This window comes from Mytilus galloprovincialis, chromosome 5 (assembly GCF_965363235.1).
Source record: "Mytilus galloprovincialis chromosome 5, xbMytGall1.hap1.1, whole genome shotgun sequence".
NCBI classification, from domain to species: domain Eukaryota; kingdom Metazoa; phylum Mollusca; class Bivalvia; order Mytilida; family Mytilidae; genus Mytilus; species Mytilus galloprovincialis.
In genome coordinates, this window is record NC_134842.1 from 51,247,224 (window position 1) to 51,265,249 (window position 18,026).

Consider the following 18,026-nt stretch of genomic DNA (forward strand, 5'->3'; position numbering starts at 1 on the left):
ATTTCAAAGATTTTTCAAAGGGAGATAACTTTTCAATTCAAGGGGGAGATAATTAACCTTTACATTTGGAATTTACTAAAATGATCATCTTTGCTAGCCAAGGGTTACGATCCACTCCCGCTCTTCTTGTGGTTAACAAAATCTGGCTCAATCCGGCAAGAGTGAAGAGAGCGGGAGTGGATTGTAACCCTTGGCTAGCGAAGATGTAAAATGATCAACACAATCAGTAGGCCAGTCCATGCAGATACTAGCAGGACTGAAACTGAATTATAATCATGAAAAACTTTGAGGCAATTTTCATTATAAAAGTATTCATAATCTTAATTAAATAAAACATTTACCTTTAAATAGTGGACAAATCTTTGCCAGGGCTCCTACTGGTCCCTGTCGAGTGTACTGGCCAATTGATAGCTCCATATACAACAATGGTACTCCACAAAGTACCAACATCAGGAAGAATGGTATCAAAAATGCTCCTAAAAATAAGGACCAAACAAATCAGTATAGAATCTTGAAGGAAACATTTAACTACCACATCCAAATTTTGCAACAATACAAAATAATTTTTCTCAAGGTTCCATTCTTTTAAACTAAATGAAAGAAGATGATTTGATTCTTAACATAAAGTTTTTAAAAAATTTAACCATCAAATTTGGCTTTATATGGAAAACATTTGACAATCTTTCTTGCAAAAATAAAACTATCAGAAAAGACTGGATTTATTTTTAATATCAACATTTCTCGTTTTTATATAGATTTAATTGTTGGTTTTCCCGTTTGAATGACAGGTTTTACATTAGTAATTTTTGGGGCCCTTTATAGCTTGCTGTTGGGTGTGAGCAAAGGCTATGTCTTGAAGGCTGTACCTTGACCTATAATTGTTTACTTTTATATGGGGATGAAGTCCCCTATTACAGTAGAAAATTTATTAAACAAAAAAATCGGGAAAATTTCCATTGAATTTCCAGATCTGTGCAGAAATCTACTTCCGTTTCCGGTCTTGTTTACATGAGACTTTGAATAAAATGTATATTTATCAGTCTAAGAAAGGAACTTAATACTAATTCATTTTTAAAAATTGTTTGTTATGAAAAAAAAAAAAAAAACTTTACCTGATGACAGCGTTTCTTTGTTTACATTGAATATGACGTCATAACTTAAATAACGTCACAACTAAAATCCCTAACAACAGAACCAAAATCGGAAACGTTTATTGTATTTCCGTTTCTCTTTTTAAAATGTTTGAATAAAAAAAAAATCATACAACAGACTTTGTCCCCATTCACAAGTAATGCCTGCCTCATATCAAATTGTTACTGGGACATATGGGATGAAAGCTGTTTCATTGGCTAACTGACATACAACATCTTCCTATATCTATGTATGTTAATATGAATTTCTTAACCATATGAATGAAACAATTCAATAATAAGACTTCATATAAACTATGCAAGAGTCCTGTCAGTGAACCATGGCTGTGGGGTGCATTCATATAATCTCCATGGAAAGGATATGTCCTGTCAGTGAACCATGACTGTGGGTGCATTCATATAATTTCCATGGAAAGGATATGTCCTGTCAGTGAACCATGACTGTGGGGTGCATTCATATAATCTCCATGGAAAGGATATGTCCTGTCAGTGAACCATGACTGTGGGGTGCATTCATATAATTTCCATGGAAAGGATATATCCTGTCAGTGAACCATGACTGTGGGGTGCATTCATATAATCTCCATGGAAAGGATATGTACTGTCAGTGAACCATGGCTGTGGGGTGCATTCATATAATCTCCATAGAAAGGATATGTACTGTCAGTGAACCATGACTGTGGGTGCATTCATATAATCTCCATGGAAAGGATATGTACTGTCAGTGAACCATGGCTGTGGGGTGCATTCATATAATCTCCATGGAAAGGATATGTCCTGTCAGTGAACCATGACTGTGGGGTGCATTCATATAATCTCCATGGAAAGGATATGTACTGTCAGTGAACCATGACTGTGGGGTGCATTCATATAATCTCCATGGAAAGGATATGTACTAGCAGTTTCTTATACAACTGCAAACCAAATATTATGCAAAAGTTTCAAAGTAAATAGACTGCGGTAGGACAAAATATTCTTCATTATGATAAGAATAAGATGTGACAAAAATTAATGCTTATACAAATGCACACCAAATTCACCTTTTTTTAAGTGGTTTCTTTTTAAACTGGCCTTATTACAAACTTTAACAAATTTTATCAATTATTATCAATCTTAAATCTTGCCTTCACAACTTTGTAGAGGGGAGAAAAAAACTGTCTATACATGTACATGCATCAATCCAATATAAAATAGCTCCTCAAGTTATTAATTAAAAGATAAGTTTAAATTTATTTTTAAGGCTATAAGCATGCTAAGGCTTACAAACAATAGTCTTTCTCCACTCAAAGGTGTTGATAATTGTTTAGTTACCCAGTATATCAACAACTTTTTAAAGTTATACTATGGCATCCAATTCAAATATATTCACCAAGGCAAAAACACTTTAAACTACATCTAAATTAAGATCTATGGGGAAAAAAAAGATTTACTTATTCAAGTTTTCTATTATTCAAAATCTCAAGGTTCTGACTATCTTTTGATAAATCAGTGCAATATCTTTTTTGTATTTCAAAGGTCTGACATGAAAATTTATGTTTATTAAGTACAGGTACCCATAAATGCTAGGGTTATTGCTATTATTACTCAACTAGAACTTTTTTTAAGGTAGATGTACAATTAAATAACAATAAAACTATTGCATGTAATGTATAATGTATTTATTTATTTCATATTGTGGTATTAACCATTACATTTGCTTGTAAGTTTCATTTAGTACAAGTTTAGTACTTATACATTTACATGCATCCTAATGTTGATTTTTTTTTATGACTTCAGGATGAAAAATAAAATAGATTTTAAAATTTATACTATAAGTCAGTAGAGCATTAGTTAAGGAACAAATAAGCTAAAAATACTGATAGGTTTATAATGAAGCTCTTTTCCAAGATATTCTTTTTTTTTTTCAAATGGTGGTAAAAGGCTGACTCAAGACTTTTACCTTATGCTACCTACCGTATATGCATTGGTATAATTTGGGTCTAAAACTGAAAGAAATCTAGAATCTGCTTAAATTTTGAGAAATAATTAACCTTTTATGACGCTACCAAGGATTTGCATACTATACAAATCCTTGGAGCTACTGAAATCTTATATGACAAGAAAAATGGCTGTCATGGGGCGAAATATTTTACCCTGTATTGTAGGAAACAAACCAAGGAGTCTGAATATCTGACACATATTCCTAAACCTGACCTCAGTACATCCCTTTAAGTCATAATAAAAACAAAGCTTTTCATATAAATCCTTAAATACAAGTTGCGGAGCCAACCAAGGTTATATCTAAATACCAAACAAGTAAATACCTCAAACTTAAGGTATCCCGTAAACACAAAGCATGAAATTTTGAAACCAAATTGCAGGGTACTTTAATTTTTAAGTGAGAAAATTTCAACACAAATAGCATACATTATCATTTTGTGTAAGAATATATTAGTACTCTGAACATTAGTGTGAGAAAGCATCACACAGTATAACATGTTCCTACAAGCTTATTTGTTATCTGAGGCTTCTATAAAATTCAATTTAATTTCAGAATTTAGTTTCAGTAAACAGTTAAGTTAGGAGTGATGAATCAAAAAGTCTCACGGAAAAGTTTATAGCATTTTAAATTTTCAGGAAGCTCTTATTTGTAGTTCCAGTAAAATTTGAAACAGAAATCTTGTGTATGCCTGGCCATTGTGTTTAAGAAAATTAAGTATGAGGTAAACTGTGGATGTTGATACAAGATGAATTTACAAATGCATCTTATGGTATATATCCTGAAATTGGATAAAAAGATTCTCACGAGAAAAATTCAAAAGAAATTTCATGAGACAGACAATGGTTAAATTGTATACCCCCATTCATCAGAGCAAGCTAAAACTGTATCTTTTAGGTCAACTTCTTTTTGAGAAACGATCAATTGGAATTCCTAAATGGATGAAACATGTATCTACAAATACTATTCCCTCCTCTAACAACCAGATGAAAACTTAAAACTAAGTTTTAAACAAAATTCTGATGCGTAAAAAGATATGGGATTGGATCTATATCTGAGCCACCCACAGTCTTTACACTTAACGGTTAACCACAAGTGCTAGGTCATTGGCTTATAAAATTGTGTAAAGTTCAGGCTTGTAAAATTGTTTTCTTCTCAACAAGCCAAGTTCAGGCTTGTAAAATTGTTTTCTTCTCAACAAGCCAAGTTCAGGCTTGTAAAATTGTTTTCTTCTCAACAAGCCAAGTTCAGGCTTGTAAAATTGTTTTCTTCTCAACAAGCCAAGTTCTGGCTTGTAAAATTGTTTTCTTCTCAACAAGCCAAGTTCAGGCTTGTAAAATTGTTTTCTTCTCAACAAGCCAAGTTCAGACTTGTAAAATTGTTTTCTTCTCAACAAGCCAAGTTCAGACTTGTAAAATTGTTTTCTTCTCAACAAGCCAAGTTCAGACTTGTAAAATTGTTTTCTTCTCAACAAGCCAAGTTCAGACTTGTAAAATTGTTTTCTTCTCAACAAGCCAACAGAATCCAACTAAAATTTCAGAAAATTGAGCTTCAGGCTTTTGGACTCAAAAGTTAATAGTGAAGACTGCACCCGAACAACACAAAAAACAGATAAAAAAGACATCTTATGGTCAACATAGTGACATAAAAAATAAACAATTTACTGCTTAAAATGAACTGTGGGTAGTTACAATGTTAAATGTACCCCCATAATGAATCTACAAAAATCTCATTGGTTGAAATTAAATATCCATTGGTTTTATAACCAATCATCACGCTTTGGTGTTGACAGTGATTTGCTTACCTCCACCGCTTTCAAAACACAGGTATGGAAATCTCCAGACATTTCCTAGACCGACAGAATAGCCAATAGCCGCCAAAATAAATTCCAACTTCTTACTCCAGTTCTCCCTTTCTTCTATCAAGACTCTCATCTTTGATCTTTAATTTCAAACCTGAAAATGATTTTTAAAATACAGAAAATCTATTTATTTCACCTCTAAATTCATAATTTTTACGCGTAGGATGTCAATTCATATTTTTCATGCATGAATGATAATTAATAAAAAGAGATAGGACAACATTTTCAAGGTCAAGGTCTAATATAAATTAGTGAAAATTATTTTCTAACAACAAAAATTTAAAAGGACATCCATTAATGTAAGAAAAAAAACCTTGTTGTAGTTCTTGTCAAACCAATTAAAGGTTCCATAGTTAGTGTTTTCAAAGAGCCCCGAAAAACATGATTAAGATTCACGATACTGTAAATTGTTATTATTCCTCAGATAACATTATTCATGAATTTTATTGGTACTGCTGGCTACTATGAATATACATGTTCATAACCAAAATTTTATTTATAAACTAATGTATGTAGGCTTTTGCAAAACCACAAAATTCAATATGGAAATAAAGTTTGCCTCATTCTACGAAAATACAATGAATGCACAGTACAATGTCTGTTATAACAATGCAAATAAAAAAGACAAAAATTTTGCCTCCTAATATCAAAATCTTAAAACTGTAGCTTGTTCACTATTGACAAGAAATTAGATGAATTTTATTATCATATATATTTTAGTATATGGGATTAAATCATAAAAAAGCTGGAAATAAAATAAATATTTAAGACTTTCTCTGAAATCTGACATAAACACAGAGGAAGGCTAAATGCTGATTTCGCACATTAACATTATTACAACAGAAAGAATTTTTAAGGATAATCTTAAAAGTTAATGGTCACTAAGAAATATTTATATACATGACATATGCACCAAGACTTCAAATATGTCTTTCATAGGAAGTGTGTCCTGGGCCCCCCTTTTGTGGGAAAAATTTTGTTGATTATATAGGGAATCATTGAAGCATGACTGGAGTGGGCGCCCCTTAGGTCAGTCAGCAGGCCCCCCCCCCCCCTTAGGAAAAGTTCTGGATCCACCACTGAACTCTAGGACACAAACCCTCTCCCCCTCCCACATGTCAACCCTTGACTCCAAAAAACTAGCTCTGTACTATTATCATGTTGTAATCAGAAAACTTTAACATTTTGACAGACTAAAAACAAACTTTCACATTTACAACAGAATTTTTTTTTTGTTCTGATACAGACATTTTTTTTATGATAACTTTATTAACAGTCTGCTTTGTAAGATTGGTACCGTATGTACATAAAGGAAAGCTATATAAATCACTTTAATTCTTTTATTTGAAGGTGGAGGTGGTTTCGTCTCTTTTCCTACTTAACACTTGAGCTACATTACGTAATATTAGTACAATAGCTATGAGAACAATGGACAGAATTTCAGCTAAAAGTCCCATTCACTAGGAAACTTATTCAAGTAGTTAATCGTCAAGCATGTTAAGTAAAAGGTAATTACCCCTGGTGCAAACTGCAGTCAAAACAAATATTAAACTAAATCGGTCAATTGGCCCGTTATTTGATTGACAATCTATTGAGAAAACTCATCCTGGTTCAAATCTGAAGTACTTAACCTTGTCTTCAACTTGATAACATTTTTCTTGGTATCCTAGTCCTAATGAAAATCATTATTACTTGTTCCTATATTTTAAAAGGAGTTCCAAAACGACATAACAAAAATCATAATGCTGAATTGTTATAATCAATATTTTGACAACACCTAATCTATTTTCTCCTGTTTCAAGATCTGTGTTGACTGCATGTACAAATACAGAATATTGGTTAAAAAAATCATTCCATGTATTATGCAATGGTTGGTGTAAAGTTCTGACAATGTATGCTTAAGATAAACTTTTTTGGGGGTCATCCCCAAACATCCAGTGACAAGTATTTCAAGATGAAGAAGATGCACTGCAGAGACTGAACTTTGTTTATCGCTATTTACTAGTCAACCTAAGCTTATGACCAATAGATCCCTATCTTCCTCTACTCAATTGAGAAATTCAGCCATCTCAGTCAAGTTAAGGAAAATTACCACACAGAAAGTTCAAAGACAAATTTTAGAGAGTAGATCAACATATTTACCTATATCATTGCTTGATAGACAAATAAAAAAAAAGTATGTATATAAGTTGTAACTTAATATTTGTGACAGTCTTCCCCTTATACTCCTTTTTTTTGTCCAAATAAATCAAACTTAACATTATCTTTTGATCTTTAAATCATTTGTAAAATACTAAATATCATAAGTTTCAAATTTCAAAAGATCCATAAAAAGGTCAATGTAAAAAGGATTCATATCACCTTGCTCCTATACTGCTAGTTATAAAATAATCATATATAACATGTATAAATGGTTCATTATTAAGCTTTCCATGCAAGAGAATGCTGGCAATCGATTGGCTTTCCAATTAGTAATTTAGTTAAGAATTGATGTATAGAGTAGTTTAAAGGCATTTTTTCTTTATGGTCATATGTCACCTGTTTTAAATATAATGTTATAAAGGTTAATTGGTCTAAACAAATGAAAACATAAAACTGAAGCTAAACTTTCCTTTTTTTTTCTCTTTTTTAAGCTGTAATCAAAAATGTATGACAGGCACTTAAAATTGAAATATGATTTATTGTAGTACAAATCTACTTAATACTCTTGATTATACCATATAATAGATTATCCTTACGGTTTGTTGCTTGATTAGCAAATACAAATTGGTCCTTTATTGATTCAAAAATATGATTGTTGGTTGCTTAACGTCCAGTGGCAAATATTTCATGCATATGCAGGACGATTCAAAAATAAAATATAGAACAACAAGGATGTAATTATGTTCACAAATATATATATATATACTTAATTTTCAACAAGTCTTCAACAACCATCAGATTTTTATGAAGGGGGCTAGGATGAAAAATTTTGGCCTGCAATTTTTTTTAGTAGTAATCTCTGTCCTGTCTTTTAATTTTTCACTCCTTTGGTTCTGCCTTTTTTATTAGTTTATCATGATTTTTTGGGCATAAATTGTCACCATGTCATATTTTTTGCCAGGTTGCTCATCCTGCCCGTTTTTTTTTTTAACTCAAAAATTCTGTCCTGCTTTTTTATTATCCTGGCCCCTAAAAATAAAATGGTAGCTCCTTTAGTGAAAAATTGCACTTGATGTAAAGAATGGATTAGAAAAACTATGTTCATTGAAAATAGACTTTTATTTTCAAATCTCAATCTTGGATTGTTTATGTACAAGTTGTATAAAAAGTGCCATTTTTACTGCTTGATTTTAGTTGTCATCTTTTTATGGAATTTCTGCTAAAAGTAGCCATCTTTTATATAAACCTCTTGAAATGTACACAGCCTAAGGTTTGTCTATGATGAATATTCAGAACAATTTTTACTTTAAGTATTTCTGCTAACAATGATAACTTGATTAATCATAAATATAAAACATTTTGTTCTGCTTAGTTCTCCCAAATAGGGCCCCATATTTTGAACCATTTGTCAGACAGTTTAAAATTAAGGAGCAAACTGTGTTCAAAGTGTCCATGTACATGACGTTTATCTTTTTTGTTCCTGTTTTATTTGTATTTCCTTCTACTTAAAAATAATCTTATTGACAAATTTTTATTATCAGACAGTTCCTGGAACATACACAAATACTAAGAACAATTTTGTTGTGTTGTATCCAATGTGCATGCCCAATAGTTCCCTGTTTAATGTTTACTTCCTTCTACTAGAAATTCATCAGTTAACAAATCTATATCTTTTCAAAAAGTTAATCTAGCCAAAGAAAGTACAAAGTTAATGTATATATTAAATCAAATTTAAGAGTTTAAATAAATTTGATGGGCATGAATTTGTGCAGGTAGGGCTCCTAAAAAATAAGCACAGAAAAGACAAGAATGTGTCCATAGTACATGGATGCTCCATCTGCACTATCATTTTCTATGTTCAGTGGACTGTGAAAATGGGGGTAAAATCTCTAATTGAGAAAGATCATATCATAGGGAACATGTGTACCAAGTTTCAAGTTGATTGGACTTAACTTCATCAAAAACTACCTTGACCAAAAACTTTAACCTGAAAACTTTTACCTGAAGCAGGACAGACAGATGGACAAACGAACAGATGTACTGACGCACAGACCCGAAAACATAATGTCCATAATAAATGGGGCATAACAATGGGGCATAAAAATCAATTCTTCTTTTAACAATGGGGCATAAAAATCAATTCTTCTTTTACTTGCAAGACATTAAACCAAGTAACAGTATACAAAGAATGCATACATGTAATTGAACTAAAAGGAAAGACACAGGGAATGACCAGTTCATTCGTTCTTGTGCATATCTTACTGAAAGAACAGCCATATAAATATTTAACCTGCATAATTAAAATGCTTTCATATAAAATGAACATTAACATGAATATTCAGGAAACCATCTGATTGAACAAACAATGAATCTTATTAAACATGTTAAAAGGTATACATGGTATATGTAAGGCCTACTTGCTTTGAGCAGTATCTTTACAAAATTGTGAATAAAAATATATGATTGTATTTTTGTTTTGAAAAAAGTGGATATTTTGTATAAAAGTATAATGAAATGTTCTTATAGGACAAGGGGGGGTTCCATCTTTATGTCCCCATTCAAAAGCATTGATTGTCCAAAAAAAAGGGGGGTCCAACCCCTGGAACCCTCCCCCTGGATCTGCCACTGACACTTAGTCTTAACAAAATCTCACATCTCACTTCCAAACTTGATACCATAAATTGGGTTATTTTGGTTGTAGTTTTATTTTGGTTTATTTGGTGCCTCCGATAAAAGTGCCAAAATTAAACACATGAAAATAAAGCAAACACTATAAATATTGAAACGCCAAAATCGAGGACCGGTACGACGATATTGTAATGTTAATAGTTGGGAATCTTATGTTATTATATCTTCCCTATATTTCCTATAATTCATTTTTTATACATAGCAAAATCTGAAAATAAATACCGACACTATGTAAAATTTATTGAATTGTCAATTTTATGAAATTGTTAAGAAAACACAATATGAATTTGTAGTTACTTATGTCAAAAATATGCCAGCCTACTGCTGATTAGACACTGTGGTTTAAGGTAAATAGCATATAAAAACCTCATTCTTATCCTTTATCTTCTGTTAATTAACATGTACTGCCAGAGGCATAAGGATTAAAATTTAAATCCTTGATCGATTATCATTAACATGCAGTTGCAATAAAGATAATGATTAAAATTATTTCATATGATTTTTTGTAAAAAATGAATAATGTATTAAAATCACTTTCTTAAAGTGTTCAACCAGGATATACGAAATTATTTGCAATTGCATTCGTATCCGATTCCTTCACTTAGTTAACTGTGTCCTGTTTCTAGTTTGTGGAGGTCATTGATATTTTGTCAATAAACAAAGACAGGTAAATAATTATAATGGCAAATATGAATGAACTTGCACCCTTCTATTGTTCCAAAATTAAACACACCATTTGGGCGAAGCACCAAAATTACACACACCAAATAAAAAACATGCCTTTTGAGTGAAATCGCAAAATATCCCGACGCCAAAATTTCCCAATTTACGGTATAGGTCCAGTTTAGATGAATTATTTACTTGTATTTTCTGCTGAGGAATGTACATGTAGACTCGGACTATTATCATGATTTTACTAGTATAATAGTCCAGATGTAAATAATATAATTAGTCTGTAGTACATATATCAAAACTAGTTTTATACTCTTTTGCTAGTTTGTTTTGTTGGGTTTTTTTTGGAAGAGGGGGGGGGGGGGGTCATCTCTCCAACAGGTAACCGATATAGATCAACTTTGATGTGAACATTTTCAAAATATGTTGCCATGGTCACAGAACACAATATTCACAGTAGAGTATATACACGCAAGTGTTTACATTGCCAAAATCACAAATTCTAAAATGATATTCATGAATAAAATGTCACCTTTATTCATCATCCAGGATATTATCTGATCTCAGAGATTTATTGTTGTAAAATTATGTCACAAATACTGTCAGAATACAAAAATGTATTTTGATACAGAAACGCGAGTACTTTATTACCAAAATCCTGTCAATTCATTAACAAAATAGATTTTTTTTTAAATGAGACCAAAATAAAATTCAGTTGTGTTTCCTGCCCCCATATCATCCAACAACTTTCATGTATGTACACAAAAACAATTTATTGATGTTTTTGGTGAAACACTTTGAAGTGCAGATATTTTTGGTGATAACCTGTTAAACTTCACAATATTTCGCTCTATATATAATGCAAAACATTCTTAAAATTACAGCATTTTTTTTTATCAACTTATCAACCCTCCCTAGTTTTTCTGCTAGGATACGGGGAAACAAGTATTTTGTTATTCTGGCCTGAAGAAAAAATAAATAGGATATCTGATTTAATTATGTCAGGGTTGACTTTAGTGTGTCGCAGTATCTTGATAACTGAAAAGCGAATAGCACCCTAAACAAAACACCATCAACAAATAAAATTGGCGTCAACAAATTTTCTCTTTTTTTTTACCAAATGATGTAAAGAAATTTTTTTAAATCAGATCAAATCATTTAAGGTTTAGCAAAATAGTAATGAAAGAATATCTATTGATGCTGGAATGTGTTTGTAAAAGTGACCATTACATTGAATTAGAACTCAAGAATTGGACACCTTCATTGTAGGTGTCCAACCAATGAATGGGAATGCTTAGAAAACACAACAACCTAGTATCTATTTTATAATATCGATAGAGGTTGTTGTATTTTATGATATACAATGTATATATATATGTACAAAATGTATGCAAATTTTATCCATTTTAGTCATGTTAGTTGAAATTAGAAAAACATTCCATGGGCTACAGATTTTTTATTCAATTCTAATTTCATTCCATGGGCTACAGTTTTTTATTCAATTCTAATTTCATTTCATGGGCTACAGATTTTTTATTCAATTCTAATTTCATTCCATGGGCTACAGATTTTTTATTCAATTCTAATTTCATTTCATGGGCTACAGATTTTTTATTCAATTCTAATTTCATTACATGGGCTACAGATTTTTTATTCAATTCTAATTTCATTCCATGGGCTACAGATTTTTTATTCAATTCTAATTTCATTCCATGGGCTACAGATTTTTTATTCAATTCTAATTTCATTCCATGGGCTACAGATTTTTTATTCAATTCTAATTTCTATGCATAATCTCTTTTTTTTTTTTTATATCAAACATAAATCAGGAAGGATTGTTGAGTGCCTGCAGACAGGAGATCAAAATTAAACAAAAAAACAACATATAAGTTAACTAATAACGTATAAAAATAAACATAATTATAATTAAGTTCTATTTTGAGAAAAAATGAATAAAAAAACTTACATGCATTAGACACTTACATAAAATAGTTGATGTACAAAAATGAACATGTAACCACAGTCAGTGTTTCTTTAATTTTGAAATTAATAGAAAAGCACAAACACCAATATATATATATTGATTTAAGGCTGGACAAAAATTGAAAACTAGGTTTTAAAATTTAGGGTAAATAGTAAAGAAAATATTAGTGCCCAGTATAAAACATTGAACTTGACATTGTGCCTTGAAAAATAAATATGATCCTCATTCTGTTTCATTTTAAATCATTAAAGTTGGAAACTGGAGTTGAAGCCTTTAAATCAAATGAATAGCTAATGGTCATAATATCTTTAAATTCAATAGGTTGAAAATAATGTCAATACATGTATTTGGAAAGGTAAGTAAGTAAATATTTTGACAGTGAAAAAATAAAGTCTTTAATCATTTTTAGTTTTTAAATAATTGGAACCTTTATCTGATTTACTATATTTAACTGAACCATAAAAGTTACTGACGACCTATTTTCCCATCAATTTTACATCTTTGTTTACTCTAAAAAAAAAAAATACTTTTTTCCTGTCCTCAGACAAAAATAAATGGGAAGGTACAAAATAAAGGATTAAAGGTACATTTATATGTGGTTCACCCATTATGTAGTTATTATGTACATATAAACAAGAATGGATGCCCCATCCGCACTATCATTTTCTATGTTCAGTGGACTTTGAAAATGGGGTAAAATTTCTGATTTGACATTAAAATTAGAAAGATAATATCATAGGGAACATATGTGTACTTAGTTTCAAGTTGATTGGACTTCAACTTCATCAAAAACTACCTCAGCTCGATCAAAAACTTTAACCTGAAGCAGGACAGACGGATGGACAAACGAAACAAACAAACCGACAGAATAGATCAAAAAACATAATGCCCATAGATAGGGTACAAAAAGTAACATTTCCCATGGTTCCTTGAAACCTTTCCTGATACATGTACATTACATTGCCTGAAATTGACTTACAATGTATGCGACTTCCTCTTTATCAGTTTATAATGATAATAATTTTAAATTAGCTTTCTTTAATCATTTGAATTTGAAATTGTGTGACAGTTTTATCATTTGTTTTTTAAAATCTAAGTTGGGTTTTTTTTTCATGGAATCCTTCATGGCAGAATTAATATTCTGTACATGAAGTAATTTTTACAGTTACAGAACATTGTCTGACTATCACAGTGACATTCAGAGAGTACACTATTTCATGAAATTATTAGTTTTAGAATGAGCTTTAACGTGTTTCCAGTGTTCCTCCATAGTAATCCTAATTTCGGGGGTTGAATAATAGGATTATGTCATTTGCATTAATTATAACATATATACAGATTAAATAATTTATTTCCATATAAGCTTATGTATATATACATGTATGATTATATGAAAATGGAAGGTGGATTAAGATTAAATTGGATATTTTAGTACGTTATTGTGCACATCGATATTTTTCTATATAAATACATATAACATCTGGGTTATAATAACCCAAATGGTGTATAGAGAAACAATGCCAAAATACATTTATTTGGATCAGTTTCAAACTTTTGCTTTTAGTCTTCCATGTAAAAAATGCATGAATAAACAGATATGTCATGTTAAGGAGGGGTATTTGCGAAAAATACCAGTAGAGAGAATGTTAAATTTGGCGAGCCGTAAGGCGATGGAAATTCATTCTCAAGACTGGTATTTTTCGCAAATACCCTTCAAGAACATTATATATCTGTTTAATTACACTGAATGTTAATGTTCAAAAACGCATTGATGATCGTGACGTTACAAGCGTCTAGTCAAAAAGAGTATTTTTTGGCAAATACCACGGCAGAGAGGGTAAAAAAGGCATATTCTTTTGTCAATTACACCGGAGGCGTTAAAAAATGAATGATATCACACAGGTTCCCGTAAAATTTTGACGTCATAATACAAAATATCTGACGCCAAAATGGAAAAGTGATTGTTGTATGCATCAAAAGTTCAAGCGGACGGGTCAGCCGGGATTAGCGATAAGGTGTATATGTTCCGCATTGAGGATTGAACTTAAGATGCAATACTGAATAGTCACTTTTCCACTGTTGCGTCAGATATTTTCTTTTATGACATCAAATTTAACTGGGAATGTTGTGATGTCCAGTTACGATGGACAAATAGCGATAAGTCAAATTGGCTATTCAATCAGTATTACTAATTTCCCATAAGCCAACAGCTCTCCAAACCCACCGAAAAGGGTGGGAGTTGTTGGGCAGATAGAGTTACTGGACTGGCCAGATAATCGGACACGACTAAGACCTAAGAGGCTAGGTGAAAAGGGGGTCTCATTGGGGGGGTTTTGATCTTGGATCCTGCTTACTGATTTGTCATATTCACATATCCCCTTTACACTATTAACGTAAGCAATTATATTATTTTTTTATAATTCCTGTGTCCCCAAATTCCAATGAGACCCACAGAAATAGGTTGGAAATACAAAATTTACAAAAAAAAAAAAAAACAAACAAAAAATTGGAAAAATGGGGTCCCTCCACAAATCGCATGAGGGACGAATCTTTACAACATTTCTATAAAATAATATAAGAAATTACCTTTGCAGATAACCAGGAATTGCTCGTTTTCTTACGTTGCGTAACACAAAAATCAGACTCAGTATCCCTTCGCGCAATATTTTTTACTCCACTGTCTCAGGATTCTATTTAACTCTGTCAAATGACAGGTAATACTGTCAAAAACTATAACACAATATTTACAAACATTACACAGAATAAATTATACACCCGGTCACAGCGATGCATGTCACCACTTTAAACCCGCCGTTTTGACAGCTACAACATAATTAGAGATTTTCCTGTTGTGTCGCCTCATAGCAAGATCTTCGAAATATGATTGGAAACCAGTTGAGTTCAAGAGTTCATTAGTGTAGTATAATTTAGGAATCAATAGTGTATTGGATACGTAATACTCCGTAGGTGTTATAAAGACATAGTTGAAAAAACAGAACATTCAAGTCATTGCTGTTATTTAACCTAAGGGGACTGATCTAATTAGAATTAATCCAGGAGAGTCAATAATTATGGATGGTATAAATAAAAAAAAATAAAAAATCAGGCTATAATTAAGCACCGAACCGTGATTGTCAGAGGCAAATTTAGGGGGTGAGGTGGCCCTGCCCCCCTTTTCTGGAAAAAAATGGTTGATTTTATAGGGAATCACTAAAGCATGACCGGAGCGGGTCCCCTCTTAGACAGTCAGTGGGCCTCCGCTTATGAAAATTTCTAGATCCACCCGTGATAAAGGGACCTTTATCGGGACTTCGGGATCGGGCCAGTTTTTACTGAGCTATGGATCTCGGGATTGACCCTTTCGGCATCCGGGAATTCTTTTTTCGGATTTCGGAATATAAATTTATTTAAATTCGGGACCTCGGGATTTCGTGTTTTTAAGCCCGAGATTTCGGGATCAGGACCCATCCTACCCCCCCCCCCCCCCCACCCCACCCCCTTTCCCTTTTCTCAGTGATTGTGGATGTCGGTTCATGTATCATTTTTGGGGACGGCGTTTTCAATATATAGAGACATATGTCTGTGGAACAATTATAAATCCTTTGAAACTAAGTATGTATTATTTTTTAGAAGTGAATAGAAATTAAATGGTCATTGACTTGATCTGCCTTCAACTTTGCGGATCTGCGTTTCTCCGCTTTTCATGTAAAAATAAAAGAAATGCATAATAAAAAGAAGTTTACGATAGTTAAACTATCGGATTGGGTCATGACTTGGGAGAGGTGGAGAGAAGGGGAAAATCAAAATAATCTTGAAAGAAATGGGATCATTTTTATCGGCCATGTTTATACAAGGCACTGGCTACCGTACGGTTGCATTGAAATGTAACAATGTTACATCGGAGACTAATTACCAGAATGAAAGATTGGGTACCTCATTCCAACTTTAGGTCAATGTTTACAGAAAGTTCAAGTTTACATACTATAGATGTGTGACTGATTACAATTTTACATTAGCTGGTCTAAACTGGAATCAGAACCGCAGGCATTTGTCTTTGATCTTTTTATAAACCTATATTCCTCAATATATCACATGTCATATTAAGGTTGTTTTAATATAGAGATTTATTTTAGAGACAAGCTAGATTTACTGACTGTGTCACTGACCCCCAGAACTGGTAAACTTTTAGGTGAATCAACTTATGTTTGTTTGTTTTTAAAGTTTTTGGCTTCGAAATATAGGGTCTAATGGAGTGTTCGACTAGTCCGTCTCACTTGTCGGACAAGTAGCAATTGATGGCCGGAATATCGGGTTCGTCCCAACAAGACACGCTGTTCTGCTTCATCAGCTGTATAATCATATCAAAGACAGTTTTAATAGTAATAACATAAGCTATTTAGTGTTGATGGTGTACACCCTTATGTTACATGGAGGGAAATGGTCTGCATAATGGTGGTGTAGTTATCATAAGGGGGAAATAATGTATATTTTATATACTAAACCCCTAACGGGAAGGATTGTGCCTGATGTTCATATGATGAAATCATAATCTTTCAGTCAGTTTAGTTGAAGTCTGGAGCTGGCATGTCAGTTAACTGCTAGTAGTCTGTTGTTATTTATGTATTATTGTCATTTTGTTTATTTTCTTTGGTTACATCTTCTGACATCAGACTCGGATTTCTCTTGAACTGAATTTTAATGTGCGTATTGTTATGCGTTTACTTTACTACATTGGTTAGAGGTATAGGGGGAGGGTTGAGATCTCACAAACATGTTTAACCCCGCCGCATTTTTGCGCCTGTCCCAAGTCAGGAGCCTCTGGCCTTTGTTAGTCTTGTATTATTTTAATTTTAGTTTCTTGTGTACAATTTGGAAATTAGTATGGCGTTCATTATCACTGGACTAGTATATATTTGTTTAGGGACCAGCTGAAGGACGCCTCCGGGTGCGGGAATTTCTCGCTACATTGAAGACCTGTTGGTGACCCTCTGCTGTTGTTTTTTATTTGGGCGGGTTGTTGTCTCTTTGACACATTCCCCATTTCCATTCTCAATTTTATTGAAAACGAATGATTTTTTTTTCTTCTTTTTTGTGTATGCTTTATATACATGTTTGTGGCTACCATTTACATTCTCAAGAATTCAACATCATGCATTTATCAATTGTTGTAACACGTTATATAGCATGATTGAACAAACAATATAAAAAATCTTATACACAGATAATTTTGATAAATACTACAAAAAAAATAACAAATAAACCATGACCATGGTATTCTTCTTTACTGTGCAAAAATCATATAGGAGGGTCTGGAATCATCGGGGGGGGGGGGGGGGGGGGGGGCTGTTATTCTGTAAACATTTAATTTTCACCCCTTTTTTCCTCTAATCATTAAAAAATTAACCCCTTTTTTCTCTAATCTTCAAAAAATTAACCCCTTTTTTTCTCTAATCTTCATGTTTGGCCCGTTATTCTTTAATCTTCATTTTTTAAGGGCATTATTCTTTAATCATTTAACCCCATCCAAACCCTCATATAGGATCAACAAGG

The 18,026-nt window shown here is 32.3% G+C and overlaps 1 protein-coding gene across 1 annotated transcript in view; it reads right to left on the bottom strand.

Annotated features, from left to right (window-relative positions):
- Positions 1–15,318, bottom strand: part of LOC143075993 (sodium- and chloride-dependent GABA transporter ine-like) — a 43,860-nt gene extending 28,542 nt beyond the window's left edge. Inside the window, exons 1-3 of the mRNA XM_076251605.1 lie at positions 15,063–15,318; positions 4,934–5,084; positions 342–476 (exon numbers count right to left, since the gene is read on the bottom strand). Coding sequence (XP_076107720.1) covers positions 342–476; positions 4,934–5,063 — 265 coding nt within the window. The 5' untranslated portion in view covers positions 5,064–5,084; positions 15,063–15,318. The remainder of the gene's footprint in view (positions 1–341; positions 477–4,933; positions 5,085–15,062) is intronic.
- Between the last annotated feature and the right edge of the window lie 2,708 nt (positions 15,319–18,026).